This window comes from Rana temporaria, chromosome 1 (genome assembly GCF_905171775.1).
Source record: "Rana temporaria chromosome 1, aRanTem1.1, whole genome shotgun sequence".
NCBI lineage: Eukaryota > Metazoa > Chordata > Amphibia > Anura > Ranidae > Rana > Rana temporaria.
Genome location: NC_053489.1, coordinates 512,391,542 through 512,412,129, shown reverse-complemented (window position 1 = coordinate 512,412,129; position 20,588 = coordinate 512,391,542). Strand labels below are relative to the sequence as shown.

The 20,588-nt window shown below is 44.9% G+C and overlaps 1 protein-coding gene across 4 annotated transcripts in view; it reads right to left on the bottom strand.

The window, feature by feature from the left end:
• Positions 1–6,697: 6,697 nt before the first annotated feature.
• Positions 6,698–20,588, bottom strand: part of SCOC (short coiled-coil protein) — a 132,386-nt gene continuing 118,495 nt past the window's right edge. For all 4 annotated transcript variants that reach the window (XM_040331249.1, XM_040331253.1, XM_040331264.1 and 1 more), the window contains exons 2-4: positions 19,866–19,937; positions 16,338–16,421; positions 6,698–8,995 (exon numbers count right to left, since the gene is read on the bottom strand). In XM_040331249.1, the coding sequence (XP_040187183.1) occupies positions 8,853–8,995; positions 16,338–16,421; positions 19,866–19,890 (252 nt within the window). In that variant the 5' untranslated portion in view covers positions 19,891–19,937 and the 3' untranslated portion in view covers positions 6,698–8,852. The remainder of the gene's footprint in view (positions 8,996–16,337; positions 16,422–19,865; positions 19,938–20,588) is intronic.

Sequence of the window (20,588 nt, the reverse complement as noted above, 5' to 3'; positions counted from 1 at the left end):
ACAGAAGACCAGTTTGCCGCCTTGCAAACTTGAGCCATAGAGATCTGGTGGTGTGCTGCCCAGGAGGCGCCCATGGCCCTAGTAGAATGAGCCTTTAATGATAAACGGAGGAGGCAACCCCCTTCAAGCCGTAGGCCTGAGTGATTAACTGTTTAATCCACCTTGAGATGGTGGATTTTGCAGCTGCCTGCCCCTTCTTGGGCCCATCTGGTAAAATGAACACCTCTGTTTTCCGGATCTTCTCTGTAGCTTTAAGACAGGCCTTCATGGCCCTGACAATATCCAAGGTATGCAGCAACCCTTCCTTTCTGGAAGTAGGTTTAGGGAAGAAGGATGGTAATACCAAATCCTGGTTTAGATGAAAACTGGATATAACCTTTGGTAGGAAGGAAGGATGAGGGCGGAGAACGACCTTGTCCTTATGTAAAATAGGATATGGTTCCTTACAGGATAAGGCTGCCAGTTCCGATACTCTTCTGGCGGAAACTATGGCGACCAAAAATACTAACTTCCTTGTCAGTAAAACCAAAGGAATTTCAGCCAACGGCTCAAAAGGTTGTTTCTGTAAACTTGACAGAACAAGATTTAAATCCCACGGACAAAGCGGGGATTTAATTGGAGGATTAATACGTAAGACCCCTTGCATGAAGGTCTTAACCAGCGAGTGGGTGGCCAGCGGCCGCTGAAACCACACTGACAAAGCTGAAATCTGTCCTTTGATAGTGCTTAATGCCAGTCCTTTATCCACTCCTTGCTGGAGAAAACGTAATACTCTATCGATGGTAAACTAACGAGAAAGCCATAGCTTGGACTCCACACCAGCCTACATAGGCCTTCCAGACCCTGTAATAAATTACCCTAGAGACCGGTTTCCTGGCTCTGATTAGGGTAGAGATTACTTTCTGAGACAGACCTTTACCCCTGAGAATCAGGGATTCAGCTTCCAGGCCGTCAAGTTTAGATGCCGTAAGGCAGGGTGGAGGATCGGACCTTGCGATAGCAGGTCTGGTCGTAGAGGAAGAGTCCAAGGGTCTCCCACTACCATCTTTAGGATTAGTGAATACCATGCCCTTCTGGGCCATGCTGGAGCTACCAGGATGACTGGTATGTGCTCCACCCTGATCCTGCGCAGCAGGCGGGGTAGTAACTGGAGCGGGGGAAATGCATAAAGAAGTTTGAACTGATGCCAAGGGCAAACCAGCGCATCTGTTCCGCAGGCCATCGGATCCCTTGAGCGGGATATGAACCTGTCTAGCTTCTTGTTGAGTCTCGATGCCATGACATCCACGTCCGGCACTCCCCATCTCTGGCAGAGTGTCTGAAAGACCTGTGGATGTAGAGACCATTCCCCCGGCAACAGAGTCTGGCGACTTAAGAAGTCCGCCTGAAGGTTGTCCACTCCTGGAATGAATATTGCCGATATGCAGGGCACATGAGCTTCTGCCCACAGGAGAATCAAGCTCACCTCTCTCTGAGCGGCTTGACTCTTGGTTCCCCCTTGGTGATTTATGTATGCCACTGCCATGGCATTGTCCGATTGAATCCTCACCGGGAACCCCTGCAACTTGGACCTCCAAGCCCAGAGGGCTAGTCGAGCAGCTCTGGGCTCCAAGATGTTGATGGGCAACTGCTTCTCTGGCTTTGCCCAAGTACCTTGGCGAGTGCAACCATCCAAAATTGCTCCCCAGCCCGTCAGGCTGGCGTCTGTGGTTACTATCTTCCAAGCCACTGGGCTGAAAGACTTCCCCTTCAGTAGATTCTGAGGGTCTAACCACCAACACAGACTTTGTCGGACTCTTGATGAGAGCAGCAAAGGGATATCTAAGGCCTGTGGCCTCCTGCTCCATGCTGACAGGATGGCTGCCTGCAGGATGCGAGTGTGGCTCTGGGCGTACGGTACCGCCTCGAATGTGGCCACCATCCTGCCTAGTAACCGCATACATAGGCGAACAGTTGGTTCTTTCTTGCTTAGAACCAGTAGGATTAATTCCTTGATGGCTTTGACCCTTATCAGAGGCAGACACACCCTCTGTTGTTCTGTGTCTAATCTCATGCCGAGATATTCCAACTGCCTTGTGGGCTGGAATGCTGATTTTTCTCGATTTAGGACCCAGCCGAACCTCTCGAGGTACTGAACTGTGAGGGCCACTGTGAGGGCCACTGCTCGTTCCAAGCCAGGAGACGAGTGATCTATGACTAGGAGGTCGTCCAGGTATGCTAGGATCGTGACCCCTTGGATCCTTAGATTGGCTAAGATTGGAACTAGGACCTTCGTAAACACCCGGGGGGCCGTAGCCAACCCGAAGGGAAGCGCCACGAATTGGAAATGACGCAGAGCCACCGAGAAGCGTAGAAATCTTTGATGTGGCTGGTAAATTGGAACATGAAGGTAAGCATCCTTTATGTCTATGGATGCCATAAAGTCGTCCTTCTGAAGTGCGGCAGCTGCTGACCGCACGGATTCCATCCGAAATGAGCGGACCTTTAGGTATGCATTCACCATTTTTAAGTCCAAAATTGGCCTGACATCGCCGTTGGACTTTGGGATGATGAATAGGTTGGAGTAGAAACCTAGCCCCTGTTCTTGGACTGGTACCTCTACTATTACCTCCTGTGAGAGTAGATGATTCAATGCCGCTATTAATGCGGCTCCCTTCTTCGGATCGTTTGGTACCCTTGACTCCTGAAAATGAGGAGGAAACTTTAGGAAGTCTAATTTGTAGCCTGTAGCCACGGAAGACCGTACCCATCTGTCGGGAATGCTGGCCTCCCAAACCTCTGCAAAGAGACGCAGTCTTCCCCCCACCTTCGTGGGTGGGGGCGCCCCTTCATAAGGCCGGCTTGGGGGCTGGCTTTGCTGGCTTGCGAAACCACTGCTTCTTGCCTCCGGCGGCCTGTCCCTGCGACTTGTTAAAATTTGATCTTGCAGGAGGCCGTCGATACGGTTTGGTATTGGAAGGCCCCTGCCCAGGGGAGTACTGTCGTTTAAACGCAGGCCCCCGAAACTTCTTCTTGGTGGGCAAAAAAGTACTTTTTCCGCTTGAAATGGTCTGAATGTATTTATCCAGGTCTTCTCCGAAGAGTCGTTCTCCATGGAAGGGGAACCCTACCAGGAGCTTCTTGTATGGGGGCTCTGCCTCCCAGCTCTTTAACCATAAGAGTCTTCTCATATGGATAAGGGATAACGATAAATGTGATGCTTGCTGGATAGAATCCTTAATCGCATCTACTGTAAAGCGTATGGCCCTAGGGACATCCGAAAATGTTTCTGCCTGCTGGGCAGGAATAAGTTTAAGCATCTGCTTAGCTTGATCCGATAATGCTTGTGCAACCCCAATTGCAGCCACAGCTGGCTGCACTACTGCCCTTGCAGTAGTGAAGGAGGTTTTAAATAGCGTTTCCAAGCGTTTATCAACCGGATCCTTGACTCTGCCTCCCCTTGTCCAAGAGGTCGTCCAATTCCCCTGCGGAAGGGGCCTCCTCATCTGAGGGTTCACGCTCGGGCGACGGAGATCTATTCCGTTTTCCATCTCCTTTAGAGAGGTGGACAGTACCTCGTCCGTGACCACCCTAGGGTTGGACTGACCCGTGCCAGCTCCAGCCCCAGATCCCGATGGTCCCACCAAGGCTCCCTCTGGGGAAAGCAGCGGCTGCCATGGTACAATACCGAGGTACGCCCGCTACTTAACGGTGTTTGGAAAAATAAATAGTTATTGCCCAAAAACCTTTTTGGGGAAAAAATGCCTTCTTTCTTATTAACATGGTTTGTTTCTTTTTCTTTTTTTAAACCAAAGAAAGAAAAACTATTCTGTCCCCTTTAGTAGTATTGCCAAAAAACTGCTGAAAAAGAAACGCCTATCTCTAGGGTAAAGGACAGTCTTTTCAAGACTGTAATACTCTTCTTTGGCCACTGTGTGTCCTCGGCGCCCCACGCTGCCGCTCTGGTCCTTCCTCTCTCAGTTCCAACACTCACTGAGCTGGGAACATATTTGGAAGGGCCGCCCCTTCCTTTTACCTACAGGCCCGGCCTTCCCCTGTCAGCAAACGGCGCGAAATTGCGCCCATATCACGGGGACGTCGCCGGCGCGGGGGGGGGGGGCACACGAGGAGGTCAGAGGCTGATCCTGCCGTCCAGGCCAGGATCCACAGAGCGGCATGTTTTTCTCTGCAGCAACCGCCTGGACCTCTCTGAGCAGGCTTGCCGGTAGGAGCATTCACTCCCAGCTTTTTTTTTTTTTTTACATAAGAAACCTCAGTAGATTCCCAGGGGCTTCTCTTAGAGAGAATTGTCACTATACACACAGGCCCTTTTTCAATGCTTTCTAGCACCAGTTGCAATACTACCAGGGAGGTCACCATTATGGGGAATATATACATATAGAGTCATCCTATCCTAAGATATGTGACTCACCTTGCCAGATGCAGCGCATAAACTTTAGGCATGTCCCACTGTGACCTCCCCCCAGAAAACCTGCTGCGAACCAAGTTCCGCAAGTTTCCCCTTCACTTACCTGCTCCATGCCGCAGGACTTTGCACAGCAAGAGGTCCAATCTTCCCCCATTTCTGTGGGGCGTCTAGACCTTCAGGCCCTGGGTTCCTATGAAGGATCCACTGTCCTGGGCCCATATAGCACTCTGGCAACAGAAACATTAGGCCCCCAAAGGTTTCTAAGTTCTGGGCCCAGAGTCCAGCTCTCTGGACAGAAAGCATTATGGGCTATACCCCAATGGTTTGGGGTCCGGTTGCTGACCACTTTAGCACTGAGGCCTTTGGACAGAACCGGTTAGCCCACCTTAATCCCAAGGATGTGGAGGCAAGCTAAACCATGACCAACACCTAAGACACTGGCGTAAAAACTGAGGTACTCCTCCTATGGGAGGGGGTTATATAGGGAGGGGCACTTCCTGTTTGAGATTGCCAGTGTCCATCACCTGAAGGTACTCCATATAACCCATATAGTAATGAATATGCCGCTCTGTGTCCCATGATGTACGATAAAGAAAGTTCAGCTGTTCTAGTAGGTCTTTCCTGACATTTTCTTAGTTGCATTGTACAGCAAAAGCCATGGAACGCAGAGAGCTTCCAAAGCATCAGAGGGATCTCATTGTTAAAAGGTATCAGGCAGGAGAAGGGTACAAAAGAACTTCCAAGGCATCAAATATATCATGGAACACAGTAAAGACAGTCATCATCAAGTAAAGAAATGGCAAAACCATAACATTACCAAGAATTGGACACCCCCTCCAAAATTTATGAAAAGACTGGTCAGGGAGGCTGCCAAGAGGTCTACAACATTTAAGGAGCTGCAGAAATATCTGGCTGTGTGGTATATGACAACAATCTTCCGTATTCTTCTTATGTCTGGGTTATGGGGTAGAGTGGCAACACGGAAGCCTTTTCTTACAAAGAAAAAACATCCAAGCCGGGCTAAATTTTTAAAAAACACATCTGAAGTCTCCCAAAAGCACGTGGGAGAATGAAGTTCTGAAATTATTTATCTTGGTCTCTTTTTTACATCACAGACACCTGACATTTTAACAGGCGTGTGTGTGTGTGCGCGCTTCAGAGGCTCCATGCAATATAATTTTTAAGCTCTTTGCATAACATACATACAAATCCATTCAACATACTTCTGTAAAAGGCAGTGAATAATTAATTGTGTGAGTGTATAAAAGGCAGCTTTTCTTTTTGCTTTGGATATACCGGAAGGGATTAAGTCCTCAGTCAGGTTTTATTGCCATGTTGGCCCTCTGCTTGCCCTGCTGACTATTGTCACTAAAAGTATTGGGAAACCAAAAAAAAAGGAATGTGAATTTATCTGCAGATCTGAAAAAGCTGTCCAATGCAGTCCCACCACATATGGTGTGAATATACCCCTTAGAAGGTAAATAAACTATTCTTCCCTGTCCCAGTGTTATAACGCACAGAGGATTTCAAATAGGCAGATGCTAAAGCTGCACGATTCTGGGAAAAATGAGAATCACGATTTTATTGCTTAGACTAAAGATCACAATTCTCTTTCGTCGCATAACATATTTCCTATTATACAAAAAAAAATCAAAAAATTGGGCTAACTTTAGTGTCTATTTTTTTTTTTTTAATTCATTCCAAAACAATTGCATTTAAAAGACCGTTACGGCAATACAGCATGGCATAAAATATTGCAACAACCACTATTTTGTTCTCTAGGGTCTCTGTTAAAAATGATATATATATTTATTTATTTATTTATCACACACACACACACACACACACACACACACACACACGTTTGTGGGTTCCAAGTAATTTTCTAGCAGAAAAAAAAGAAAACCTTTTTCTGACACTTGTTGGTTTCAAGATAAAATCATTCAAAGTTCATTCCTTTGATTTAAAGAACAATGTTAAAATGATTATAGTTAGCTGAGCGATGTTGTGAAACTTGGCAGACTGCCTTTTTTTATTTTTTTTACAGTGGTCGGCTTGAGCAGAGAATTGGGAATATGCTTTAAGATCGCGAGGGGGAAAAAAATCGCAATCTTGATTCTTAACGATTGTGTGGCTCTACCAGATACCAATACATATTTTTTAATCAATTAATCATGGATTTTTTTTTTTTTTACTATATGCCTGAAATTGAACAATGCAGAAGGTCCAAAATGTGTAGAAAATTACCACAAATGCCTCAAAATGAATAAAGACAGTTACACAGAGGAATGGAATAAATAAAAAAACACTTTAATTTCAGAATTCTTTCTTGCAGAATGAATTAGAATAAACTAAGGATGTAAACTTGTCAGTATAGTAATTACTGAGTTACATCTCACCAAATCCCTTTACGCCTTGTTTTCCCGTACACGTGCTACTTTAATACATGTGCTCCTCAAGAAAATGCCCAGCCGTGATTGGCACCGTAGGAAGTATGGCTCTTTTATAAACAAGACATTCACGTATGTTGGCAAATAACGGTCAGTCAGGTATAAAATGTATCAAGTGGGCTTCTTCTCTAAATAATTAGGGAATGAGAAAAAGAAAAGAAACCAGTCATGTAATGCATTGTCACCCCAATCCCTGGCATTTCCTATACACTACCAAGCAAGGATATGCCGATTAGACATTTACGGCCTAGCACTTAAAATCTTGTGAGGTGCAAATATCTAACACCGCCCTTGGTGTTTGGTAAACAAACATATCGTCACAAAAAAATAAATACACATTTGCTAAAACACATACACCCTACAATATTTTACAGTGAATACTGTTCTGATCTTACAAGGTAGCATTACGCTCACGTGATACTGACCAAGCAGCCCAAGGCTGGAATGGGGTCATTAAATAATTTAAAAAGGGAATGCAGAACAAGAATAGGAAATAAAAAATAAAAAAAATTAAACCTACACAGGATGCTTAAAGGTAATCTTGATCTTGCAGCCAATGACTAGTATACCTTTATACCATACCTATATGAGATTAGAAACTGCAGGTACAGACAACATCTATTGAAAATCACAGGAGTAGGTTTTTAAAAGCTAAATTTACAAAAACTTATAAATCTCGATTGTGGATGCCAAATCATTTATTATTCATTAGAGAGGGAAAAAGGGCACCTACTAGAAAACAATGACTCTGTGCTCCATAGTAAGGGTTACCTGCTGCATTATGAAATACTTTCATCACCCCGATGTGTATTATCAAAAAGGGTTCTCATCCGTTATGGTAAATCACACTCATAGAACCAAATGTTGACTGGAGAGGGGGAATTGGCAAAGGCTTTCATTGGTTTTAGAAAGGCTACGCATACACTGGGGGGGGGTCTGCTACACCACCTCAATTTACACAGTAACTAATCACCGCAATTTAAAATTGAATCCAGGATTCTTCTAAAGAAAAAGGGTAAGGGCAAACATGTTCTTATCCAAGTAATAAATATATGCAATAATTTAAAAAAAAAAGTACAGTGAGCTACTAAAAAATTAACAACTCAGTTAAAAGTAAACCAATTAAAAGGAAAATAAGCAGGCGGTCATTATCGATCTCTCAGCTTGTTTTGACTTTCCAAATCTGGCTGCTTATTCCACATCAGTAACTCAAAGTTTTGAACCTAGTGGGTTAGACTTACCGATTTGTTTTATTAAAGCAAAATATTGGGAGGAGCAAGAGGGTCAGCATGACAACCAGTCAAATAACCATTTCCCAAGAAGAGATTGGCAATGGCCCCCTCCATCAGGTTTATTTTAAAGCCTAAAACTAGCCAAGGGCTGCAAGGAAGGTGTGAGATGGCTGCATAGAAAATCTATGCTTATGCAAACAATTTAACACATTTAAGATGCATGGGATAATATGAATCCGAAATGAAGAATTTTTTTTTTTTAGGCTGAGCGGTTCTCAATATTTCATATACAACATCTAAAAACAAAAAAGTTAGGATCTTGTTTGACGGATTATAACAAGATCCATGTAGTGTAGATGTAGTGTCATTTTTTTGCAGGTAAAAAAAAAAAACAAAAAAAAGGAAACGTTTAGCACCCACATCAGAGTTTAAAAAAAAAAAAAATTAAAACAAAAGTTATTTTATCCAACTAAATATCTACAAGGATATTGGTGTAAAGCTTTGATTTTAAAAACGAATGTATTTATAGGACATCGTGAAACTTCAAAACTGCATGTGTTGGCCTTTGGTTTTCGGTTATTGTTGTTAATATATTAAAAAAACAGTGAAGCCATTTTATTAACGTAGTATTGTTTGTGCAGTCACTATACATAGAACCGATCTACACAAGTACTGTCTGGTTGAATGCACATTCTATACTAACTGGACCCACATATGCTACTCAGGTACTGTACAAGTAAAACCAGTGACGGCAAAGATGCACTACTTCCGCTTGCTCTTGGTGTCTGTTGTTTGGAAGACACTAGAGGCCGACATGAGGTTCTCAATATACTGTCCAAGAACTTGGTTTTCTGACTTGAGCTTCAGGTTTTCTTCTTTAACCGCATCGACCCGCGCTGAGAGATCTGTAGGTAGACAAATCATCATCAGTGTATCCTGTAGCCCTAAGCAAAGTTATATCGGACAGTACAAGCTTACTGCAAAAATGTATGCATATGTTACATCTATAAAACACAATCAATTATTAGTCATTTACCTAAAAATTTGGATCTCAATGAGCTCTATAGGTTTTTCAAGGCACATCTAATTTAAACCTTAACCAGATGGAAGTGCCAGCCCATCATAGCGCTTAAGTTTAAAAAAAGTTCATATAAAAAAAAAAAAACATTTAAAAAACAGACACAAACACACCAAAGAACTCTGAGGAAAAAAATTGTTGCTCTACAAAAAGATGGCCTAGGCCAGTGGTTCTCAACCTGGGGGTCGGGACCCCCTCGGGGGTCGAATGATAATTTGCCAGGGGTCACCAAATCCTGGGCTGTTCCTGAAGCCCGCACAGCTCTCTCCCAGACTTTTTGCAGCTGTCTCTGGAGCCTGTGGCCACCCAGCTGGGCTGTCTCTGGAGCCTGTGGCTGCCCAGCTGGGCTGTCTCTGGAGCCTGTGGCTGCCCAGCTGGGCTGTCTCTGGAGCCTGTGGCTGCCCAGCTGGGCTGTCTCTGGAGCCTGTGGCCACCCATCTGGGCTGTCTCTGGAGCATGTGGCCGCCCAGCTGAGCTGTTCCTGGAGCCCACGGCCAACCCAATCACCCTCTTCACAGCCACCCATTGAGTTCACAGGAAGACTGGGGGGCAGACACTAGAGGTCAGCTGACTGGTGAGGAATGTGAAGTGGAAGGGGCTGAAGGAGACCCTATCTCCTGATTTCAGCATAGGTGTCACTGCTACGAGACACAGCAAAGCCGGAGACACAGTGAGTAACACTACCTGTGATTATAGTTGCCATTAAAAGTCCCCACTACAGTTCTCAGATCAGTAAATGACCTTCATCAAGATCACCTAAGTTTGCTGATCAGAACTCCACCCAGCACTGCCACTCAACCCCCCCTCCCCCCAACAAGGAGATAGAGAATACATGGAAGGGAGAGGAAAGAGGGGGAGGTACAAAGAAAAAGGAAGAGAAAGAATAAGAGAAAGAACAAGAAAGACGCCTAAGGGGAGGGATGGGGGAAAAAAAACAAGAAATTAGGATAGAGAGAGATAAAAGGGAAAGGAAGGCAAACAAAAGAGAGAGAGTGGGACATCCTACAATGTACCATAATGGGTTTTAATACTGTACAAGTGGAAGAGACTCAGGGATTACTAAATGTCTGTGGGTTAGGGGCGAAAATTACTTGTCTTGCCTTGGGTGCTGACAACCCACGCTATGAAAATAATTTTACTGTTAGGGGTCCCCACAACTTGGGAAATTTTATCAAGGGGTCACGGCACTAGAAGGTTGAGAACCACTGGCCTAGGCTATAAGAAGATTGGCAAGACCCTGAAACTGAGCTGCAGCACGGTGGACAAGACCATAAAGCGGTTTAACTGGACAGGACCCACTCAGAACAGGCCTCGCCATGGTGGACCAAAGAAGTTGGGTGTATGTGCTCAGCGTCATATCCAGAGGTTGTCTTTAGGAAATTGACATACGAGTGCCGCCAGCAGGGCAGGACTTAGGGTGGTGGGGGCCCCTGGGCTTGAGTGTTGAAGGGGCCCCCTGGAGCCGAGAATTGGGGAGGGGGGGGGGGAAATCATAGTTGTTGAGCGGGGGGCTCCTGTCTGGTTGTAATTGTTAAAAAAAACAATAAAAATAAAAAAAAAAATAAAAAAAAGTTGTTGAGCGGGGGGGCAAATTGAAGTTCTTGAGCGGGGGGCGCATTAAAGTTGTTGAGTGGGGGGTACCTCTCACCTGTGCACGGAATGTGTCGGCTCTCTTCCCTTCAGCAGACATCCACACACCGCTCCGGTTCCTCCTGGGGGGGGGGGGGGGGTTTGCAGTTGAGCGGGAGGGAAGGGCCTCTCACCTGTGCCGACAGCCGGGGCCACAGACTGTCATTAGCCCGGCTGTCGGCCTTCTTCTCTTCAGCAGCCACAGTCCTCCACACACCGCTCCGGTTCCTCCTGCTTCCGTGCTGCCTCCTCTTGCAGTGCGGGAAGGCTGTCTGTGCGGGAAAGTCCCGCAGAATCCGTGCGTGTTGGGAGGTATGTGCAGGGCCGCCATCAGGAATTTTGGGGCCCCTTACACAGCTTATGGCATGGTCCCCTTGGAGCAGAGAACCAGGGGGGGGGGGGGGGGGGTTGCCACCTGAAATTAAGAAACGGGGGGGCTGCTGCAAATTGAGAAAATTATATATATATATATATATATATATATATATATATATATATATATATATATATATATATATATATATATATATATATATATATATAGGGGTAGCCATCTGGGGCCCTGGGCCCTTTAATAAACCAAAAAAAAATGAACATCTATAAAAAAAAATTAAAAAAAAAAAAAGGGAGGTTACCATCCGGGGCCCTGGGGAGATATATATATATATATATATATATATATATATATATATATATATATATATATATATATATATATATATATATTACACACTTTTTTTTTTTAATAAAAAAATAAATAAAAAAAGGGGGGGGGTTGCTGTCTGGGGCTCTACGGGCCACCGGACCCCTAAAAAAATAAAAATAAAAAGGGTTACCATCCGGGGGGCCCATGGGCTTGAGCCCAGTCAAGCCACAAGGGTAAGTCCGGCCCTGGCTGCCAGTATTGCTGCAAAGGGTGAAGGGGTGGAGGGTCAGCCTCTCAGTGCTCAGGCCAAACACCACACTGCATCAAATTGCTCTGCATGGCTGTCGTCTCAGAAGAAAGCCTCTTTTAAAGAGGATGTAAAAGAAAGCCTGCAAACAGTTTACCGAAGACAAGCAGACTAAAGACATTGATTACTGGAACCATGTCCTGTGGTCTGAGGAGACCAAGATAAAATTATTTGGTTCAGATGGTGTCAAGTGTGTGTGGTGGCAAACAGGTGAGGAGTACAAAGACAGGAGTGTCTTGCCTACAGCCAAGCTTGGTAGTGTCATGGTCTAGGGCTGCACGAGTGCTTCCGGCACTGGGGAGCTACAGTTCATTAAGGGAACCATGAATGCCAACATGTACTGTGACATATTGAAGCAGAGAATGATCCCCTCCCTTCAGAGACTGGGCCGCAAGGCAGTATTCCAACATGACGACAACCCCAAACGCACCTCCAAGACAACCACTGCATCTGTGGGGCATCCTCAAAAAACAGAAGGTGGAGGAGCGCAAGGTCTTCAAAATTCACCAGCTTTGTGATGTCCTCATGGAATAGTGGAAGAGTGGAAGAGGACTCCTGTGGCAACCTGTGAAGCTCTGATGAACTCCATGCCCAAGAGGCTTAAGGCAGTGCTGGAAAATAATGGTGGCCACTCAAAATATTGACACTTTGGGCCAAATTTGGACATTTTCACTTAGGGGGTGTACTCACTTTTGTTGCTAGCTGTTAAGACATTAATGGCTGCGTGTTGAGTTAATTTGAGGGGACAGCAAATTTACGTGTTTCATTGTGAAGTGGAAGGAAAAATGATAAACGGTATTTTATTTGCAAATACATTTATGGAAAGTGTGGGGTGCATTTGTATTCAGCCCCCCTGAGTCAATACTTCGTAGAACCTCCTTTTGCTGCAAGTCTTTTTGGGGATGTCTCTACCAGCTTTGCACATCTAGAGAGTGACATTTTTGCCCATTCTTCTTTGCCCCACCCATCACTGCTCCTCTGTTAAAGCGGTGGTTCACCCTAAAATCCACTTTCTGTCACTAGATCCAGCATACTGCTGACATCTGCAGTATGCTGGATTTTTTTTTCTTTTTTTTTGTACTTATCGTTTTATCCGTATGTCTGCTCCGGCTCAGAGCGGCGTATCCTTCCGGGTATAGGCGTTCCTAAGTAAAGAGCAGTTGATTGGCGGGCTTGGATAGCGCGTCACACCTTCCGGAAATAGCCGACGTGACTTTCGGCAATTTACGGCGCCTGCGCAGTCAGCTCTACACGGCAGGCGCCGTATAGCGCCGTAAGCAGCCGAGAGTCACGTCGGCTATTTCCGGAAGGTGTGACGTGCTATCCAAGCCCGTCAATCAACTGCGCTTTACTTAGGAATGCCCATTCCCCGATGGATTCCCCGCTCGAGCCGGAGCAGACATACGGATAAAACGATAAGTACAAAAAAAAGAAAAAAAAATCCAGCATACTGCAGATGTCAGCAGTATGCTGGATCTAGTGACAGAAAGTGGATTTTAGGGTGAACCACCGCTTTAAGAAGGCCGACATAACACCCTAGTCTCAGATGGCACAATGGTCATTGCTGCTCTCTTCTGAAACATCAGGACTTGGGTCAAGAAGCCCCAACCATCACTGCTCCTCTCTTCAGAAGGCTGACATTTGGATGAGAATGGAAGCATCTCATTCTGTCATCCATCCAACTGCACTTCCAGCTTTATATGCTGCAGAAAGGAATCTTGGGATATGCATTTTGTGAAGATGTGAAACGATGATATATAGATGCTGCTGAGGAACACGCATTTAGACGTTTGCTTCTGCAAACACAACAAATCAAGTGACTAATCTGGGAACCATCATAATAACATATTTTCAAATGATTGCAGACCTCCAAAAATCAACATAACATTTTGACTGTGCTATATCACCAGCCGGGAGACCCATTTAGGATAACGGCGCAACAAGCCATACAGCAGGAAAATATTACATTTAATGGAAAACAAAATCAATCACAAGCAATGCATTTCTGGCAGGAGATGAGTGCATAGTTTAATCATTTTAAATGCAGACAAGAATGTTATTTGACTTAAATAAATAAAAAAGGATGGTGTGTAACTCAACCAATCAGATTTCATTATTCACTAATCTGACTGCAGAAAGGCTCTCATTCCCCCCCCCCCCCCGTGTATGTCTATTCTACTAAAAAACACATTCACATAAAAAGAAACCGACGTCAAAGCGGTATTAAACCATATACATACATACAATATTATATATATATATATATATATATATATATATATATATATATATATATATATATATATATATATATATATATATATATATATATATACACATATACATATATATACACATATACACACACAAGTACATACAGTTGCAATAAAAAGTATGTGAACCTTTTGGAATGATATGGATTTCTCCACAAATTGGTCATAAAATGTGATCCGATCTTCATCTAAGTCACAACAATAGACAATCACAGTCTGCTTAAATAACACACAGAGAATTAAATGTTACCATGTTTTTATTGAACACACCATGTAAACATTCAAAAGACCGGTGGAAAAGGTATGTGAACCCTTGGATTTAATAACTGGTTGAACCTCCTTTGGCAGTAATATCTTCAACCAAACGTTTCCTGTAGTTGCAGATCAGACATGCACAACGATCAGGAGTAATGCTTGACCATTCCTCTTTACAGAACTCTTTCAGTTCAGCAATATTCTTGGGATGTCTGGTGTGAATCGCTTTCTTGAGGTCATGCCACAGCATCTCAAATCGGGTTGAGGTCAGGACTCTGACTGGGCCACTCCAGAAGGCGTATTTTCTTCTGTTTAAGCCATTCTGTTGATTTACTTCTATGCTTTGGGTCGTTGTCCTGTTGCAACACCCATCTCCTGTTGAGCTTCAGCTGGTGGTCAGATGGCCTTAAGTTTTCCTGCAAAATGTCTTGATAAACTTGGGAATTCATTTTTCCTTTGATGATAGCAATCTGTCCAGGCCCTGATGCAGCAACGCAGCCCCAAACCATGATGCCCCCACCACCATACTTCACAGTTGGGATGAGGTTTTGATGTTGGTGTGCTGTGCCTCATTTTCTCCACACATAGTGTTGTGTGTTTCTTCCAAATAACTCAACTTTGGTTGTATCTGTACACAGAATATTTTGCCAGTACTGCTGTGGAACATCCAGGTTCTCTTGTGCAAACTGTAAACCTGCAGCAATGTTTTTATTGGACAGCGGTGGCTTCCTCTGTGGTATCCTCCCATGAAATCCATTCTTGTTTAGAGTTTTACGTATCGTAGATTCACTAACAGGGATGTTAGCATATGCCAGAGACTTTTGTAAGTCTTTAGCTGACACTCTAGGATTTTTCTTCACCTCATTGAGCAGTCTGCACTGTGCTCTTGCAGTCATCTTTACAGGACGGCCACTCCTAAGGAGAGTAGCAGCAGTGCTGAACTTTCTCCATTCAAAGACAATTTGTCTTACCGCAAGAGCAAGGCTTTTGGAGATACTTTTATAACCCTTTCCAGCTTTATGCAAGTCAACAATTCTTAATCGTAGGTCTTCTGATAGCTCTTTTGTGCAAGGCATCATTCACATCAGGCAATGCTTCTTGTGAAAAGCAAACCCAGAACTGGTGTGTGTTTGTTAAAGGGCAGGGCAGTTGTAACCAACACCTCCAATCTCATTGATTTGATTTGACTCCAGTTGGCCGACACCTCACTCCAACTAGCTCTTGGAGATGTCATTAGTCTAGGGGTTCACATATTTTGTCCACCTGCACTGTGAATGTTTACATGGTGTGTTCAATAAAAACATGGTAACATTTAATTATTTGTGTGTTATTAGTTTAAGCAGACTGGGATTGTCTATTGTTGTGACTTAGATGAAGATCAGATCACATTTTATGACCAATTTGTGCAGAAATCCATATCATTCCAAAAGGGTTCACATAATATTTATTGCAACTGTATATATAAAAAATGCAGTTTTAAAATCATTAGATGCATTAGATTTCTTTTTAGGTTCCCCTCTGTTTTCAGCTGGTGACCTGGTCAGTATTAGAGTGCCTCCACTCTGAATGAAGGAGCACAGGGGCACCTTTGGACAGCAGCATTGTCACTCTGGGGGGGAGGGGAGTGTTAAGATGCACTAGCAGATTTCGATTAACAAATTCAAGCCAAACGCCAGCTAATACATTATATTATTACTACACTGGGTTTATATAGCGCCAACAGTTTGCGCAGCACTTTAATATGCAGTTATAGCAACAGTTTTATTCTTTTGGGATAAAAGTCTTACATAAACGCTGATCATTGTAAGCAGTCATGTTAGTGTTAAATGGTTTGTCTCATCTCTGTGCCTGATGCATTTTGCCAGAGAACTTGTTATTTTGGAGGGGGCAGACTTACTGACTGGATCACCAGATGAAAAAAAAAAACAAAAAGAAAAAAAACAATGAAGCAATCACATCTAAGAATTGGTAAGCTACAATATAATAAATGGTTGCTTTTGGGTTGAATACTGCTTTTATGTAAAGAACTTGGATAGAAACAGACACAGAATGGTTTTACCTTCTAAAGTGTGCTGCAGTTCCAGGACCTGGTTAATCAGTCGAGTCTTTTCTTCTAGTTCTACTTGATTTTCTACTTCCAGAGCTATGAATAAAATTAAAATAGGATTTATATTAGAATAAACAAGATTTGTATGAGTGAAGCTACAAGCTGAACACATGGGGGAAAACAAATCTAAGCAAAATGAAGATATGGTGGTAAAACTTAAAGCGGAGTTCCACCCAAAAGTGGAACTTCCACTTTAAGGCCTCCTCACCAGCTCCTGATGGTGAAACTGAGCTTTTGGATAACTTAACATTAATAAATCACTGGGACCAGATGGTTTGCACCTGAGGGTCCTTAGGGAACTCAGTCAAGTAATTGCCAGACCATTGTTCCTAATTTTTACTGACAGTCTGACTGGCATGGTACCAGCTGATTGGAGAAAAGCCAATGGAGAAAAGCCAATGTAGCACCAATATTTAAAAAGGGCAAAAATACATCCCTGGAAGTACAGACCAGTTAGCCCAACATCAATAGTATGCAAGCTCTTGGAGGGTATACAGGACTATATACAAGATTTATGAATGAAAACTTTACCATTAGCAATAATCAGCATGGATTCATGAAGAATCGTTTGTGCCAAACCAATCTAATAACATTCTATGGAGGAGGCGAGCTGCCATCTAGATAAAGGAAGGCCCGTAGACGTGGTGTATCTGGATTTTGCAAAAGCATTTGACACAGTTCCCCATAAACGTTTACTGTACAAAGCAAGGTCCATTGGCATGGATCATAATGTGAGTACATGGATGAAAACTGTCTACAAGGGCAAGTTCAGAGGGTAGTGATAAATGGGGAATACTCGGAATGGTCAGGGGTGGGAAGTGGGATCTTCTGCCGGGTACCACCGATGTCTTCTTCCAGCTATTTTATCAGCGGTGGCCCGGTCTTCTCCCTTCCGACTTTTTTGGGGGGGTCTTCCGACTTCTCCGCTCTCTTCTCCCGCTCTCCAGTTCTTTTTCTCTTCTGCCGGGCACCACCGCTGTCTTCTTTCAGCTCTTTCACCAGCGGGGGGCCCAGTCTTCTGCGTCACCTTCTTCTCCTCTTCGATATTGACTCGACGCTCCCTCCCGCTGTAATGGCCGGTGTGAGGCGATTAATATAGGCCTCTTATGATGTCACAGTCCCAGCATACTCCAGGTGGTGACGTCACCACCCGTAGCATGCTGGGACTGTGACGGCATAAGAGGCCTATATAAATCCCTGTGCACCGCACATCGGCCATTACAGCGGGAGGGAGCGTTGAGTCAACATCAAAGAGGAGAAGAAGAGAAGAAGGCGACGCAGAAGACCGCCCCCCCCCCCCCCTGGTGAAAGAGCTGAAAGAAGACAGCTGTAGTGCCCGGCAGAAGAGAAAAAGAACCGGAGAGCGGGAGAAGAGAGCGGAGAAGTCGGAAGAAGACCCCGCCACCCCCCCCCCCCAAGTCAGAAGACCCCCCCCCCCAAGTCAGAAGACCCCCCCCCCCCGAAGTCAGAAGACCCCCCCCCCCCCCGAAGTCAGAAGACCCCCCCCCCCCGAAGTCAGAAGACCCCCCCCCCCCCCCCGAAGTCAGAAGACCCCCCCCCCCCCCGAAGTCAGAAGACCCCCCCCCCCCGAAGTCAGAAGACCCCCCCCCGAAGTCAGAAGAAGGGAGGAGAAGACTGGGCCACCGCTGGTAAAAGAGCTGAAAGAAGACAGCGTTCGTGCTCGGCAGAAGACCCCCGAAGACGACCCCCGGAGCTGCCTAATAAACTACTTTAAAAACCTGTGTAGTGTTTTTTTTTTTTTTTATTTACCACCAGGTGAATGGGTAGGGGTATGTTGTACCCCCATACTCACATAGGGTGGGGGGCCCCCTTATTAAAGGGGGCTCCCAGATTCCGATAAGCCCCCTGCCCGCAGACCCCGACAACCAACGACCAGGGTTGTCGGGAAGAGGCCCTTGTCCCCATCAACATGGGGACAAGGTGCTTTGGGCACAGGGCGCCCCAAAGCACCCCCCCCATGTTGAGGGCATGCCGCCTGGTATGGGTCAGGAGGGGCGCTCGCCCGTCCCCACACCCTTTCCTGACCGGGCTGCGTGCTCGGATAAGGGTCTGGTATGGATTTGGGGGGAACCCCACGCCGTTTTTTTCGGCGTAGGGGGTTCTCCTTGAAGTCCATACCAGACCTCAGGGACTGGTATGTTCCTAGAGGGGGAACCCATGACGGTTTTTTCTTTAAAATTTGTCGTGGAGTTCCCCTGTGGGAGGGAAAAGCTTGCCTTAGAACAGGTTCACACTGGGGCGACTTCCTGTAAAGTTGCCTTACTGTGAACGGGGATCCGACTTGGAGGCGACTTCCATTGAAATCAATGGGTACAGGTCGCCTAGAAGTCGGATTGAAGTAGTACAGGAACCTTTTCTGAAGTCGGAGCGACCTCAGTAGTGTACATCAAGATGGCTCCCATTCACTTTCATTAATTTTCTCGACCGCGCGACTTGGGGAGTCTTGAAGTGGGATCCCAGGTCGCCCCAGTGTGAACTGACTCTTACCGACATGTGGTGACAATTTCATGTCAATATAGCGCCTTAGAAATATATTTACCTAGAAAAAAGATGACGTGTTCAATATTTATTTTGTCCGCTGTACATTTACATTTGTTTAAAAGGGAATTTATCAAAACTGGAGCAGCTATGCAATCAGATTCTATCCTTAACTTGTTCAGGTAAAGCGGAACTAAACCCTCCTAGCCAAGGAAGCTGCCATCTTGGCCTCTGACCTGCAGTTGCCATTTTTCTGCATGTGATTGGTCATGACACCAGCCATTTGATGGCTTGACGGTTTGGTTAAAGCGGGGGTTCACCCGTACATAACGCTTTTTCCCCTTAGATTGATGCTCGTTTTGTCTAGGGGAATCGGCTAGTTGTTTTAAAATATGAGCTGTACTTACCGTTTACGAGATGCATCTTCTCCGCCGCTTCCGGGTATGGGCTGCGGGACTGGGCGTTCCTATTTTGATTGACAGTCTTCTGAGAGGCTTCCGACGGTCGCATCCATCGCGTCACGATTTTCCGAAAGAAGCTGAACGTCGGTGCGCAGGCGCAGTATAGAGCCGCACCGACGTTCGGCTACTAGTGACGCGATGGATGCGACCGGCGGAAGCCTCTCGGAAGACTGTCAATCAAGAAGGAACGCCCGCTCCCGAAAACCCATACCCGGAAGCGACGGAGAAGATGCATCTCGAAAACGGTAAGTACGGATCATATTTTAAAACAACTAGCCGATTCCCCTAGACAAAACGAGCATCCATCTAAGGGGAAAAATTGTTTTATGGGTGAACTCCCGCTTTAAGAGCAGAAGCAGCCTTGACAGTTATCATTCATGGCATGCTTTGAATATAATTTTTTGGGGAAACCGCTAAATTGATGAGTTTAGTTCCGCTTTTTGCTTTGAAAATAAAAGATAGAAGCCAATCAATTGTCATGCACAGCTCCACTGGAAAACAAATATGCAATTATACATACCATCCATGTCAGAGTTCATCATCATTGAGGAGGAGTCTAGTGGACTGAACTCTAACTGCAAAGTACGAAAATCTGTGGAACAGAAAAAAAATAAAAATTTCAGTTCACAAATGCATCAGAAATCAGGATGCCATGCTAGAAGGTGGTACAATTTTCTTTAGAATTAAACATTCTTAGCTTTCTGAGAAGCGATATATCAGTTATAGTCGTTTTATATCTGTTGGAGACTGGTTTTCACACTCTAGTGTGAGAAATAAAATATATATTATATATTTTTTTTTTTATTCACACACAATATGCAAGACTGTTGATCAACTTATACCTGCAGGCCAGATGCGGCACAAAAAACTGAGTTAGCATTCTCTTATTGTGCCTTGTTACTAGAATGCTCCAGTCATTGGATGTGCTTCTGCAGTATCACAGCAGTAAATTAGCCACCTTGGTCAAAACCCCACGCATGTGCAGTGCGCTCTCCCAGGAGAGACAGTGGCTGAGCTTGGAGTTGCTGAGATGTTCCTAATCCTATTAGGTTTTTCTATTACATACGTGGAAACCTGTGTATTTACCCATTTTCAGGCTGGGTTCACACTAGGGAACCTGCATCCAATTCGCAATAGCAGGATATTGCGACCAGCTCTCTACGTAGCTGGTTACAATATCTCCGCTATGGCTCCGGTGCAAATTTGCACCTGGCCCTGTGTGTCTTTTGGCTCGTTTTAGGTC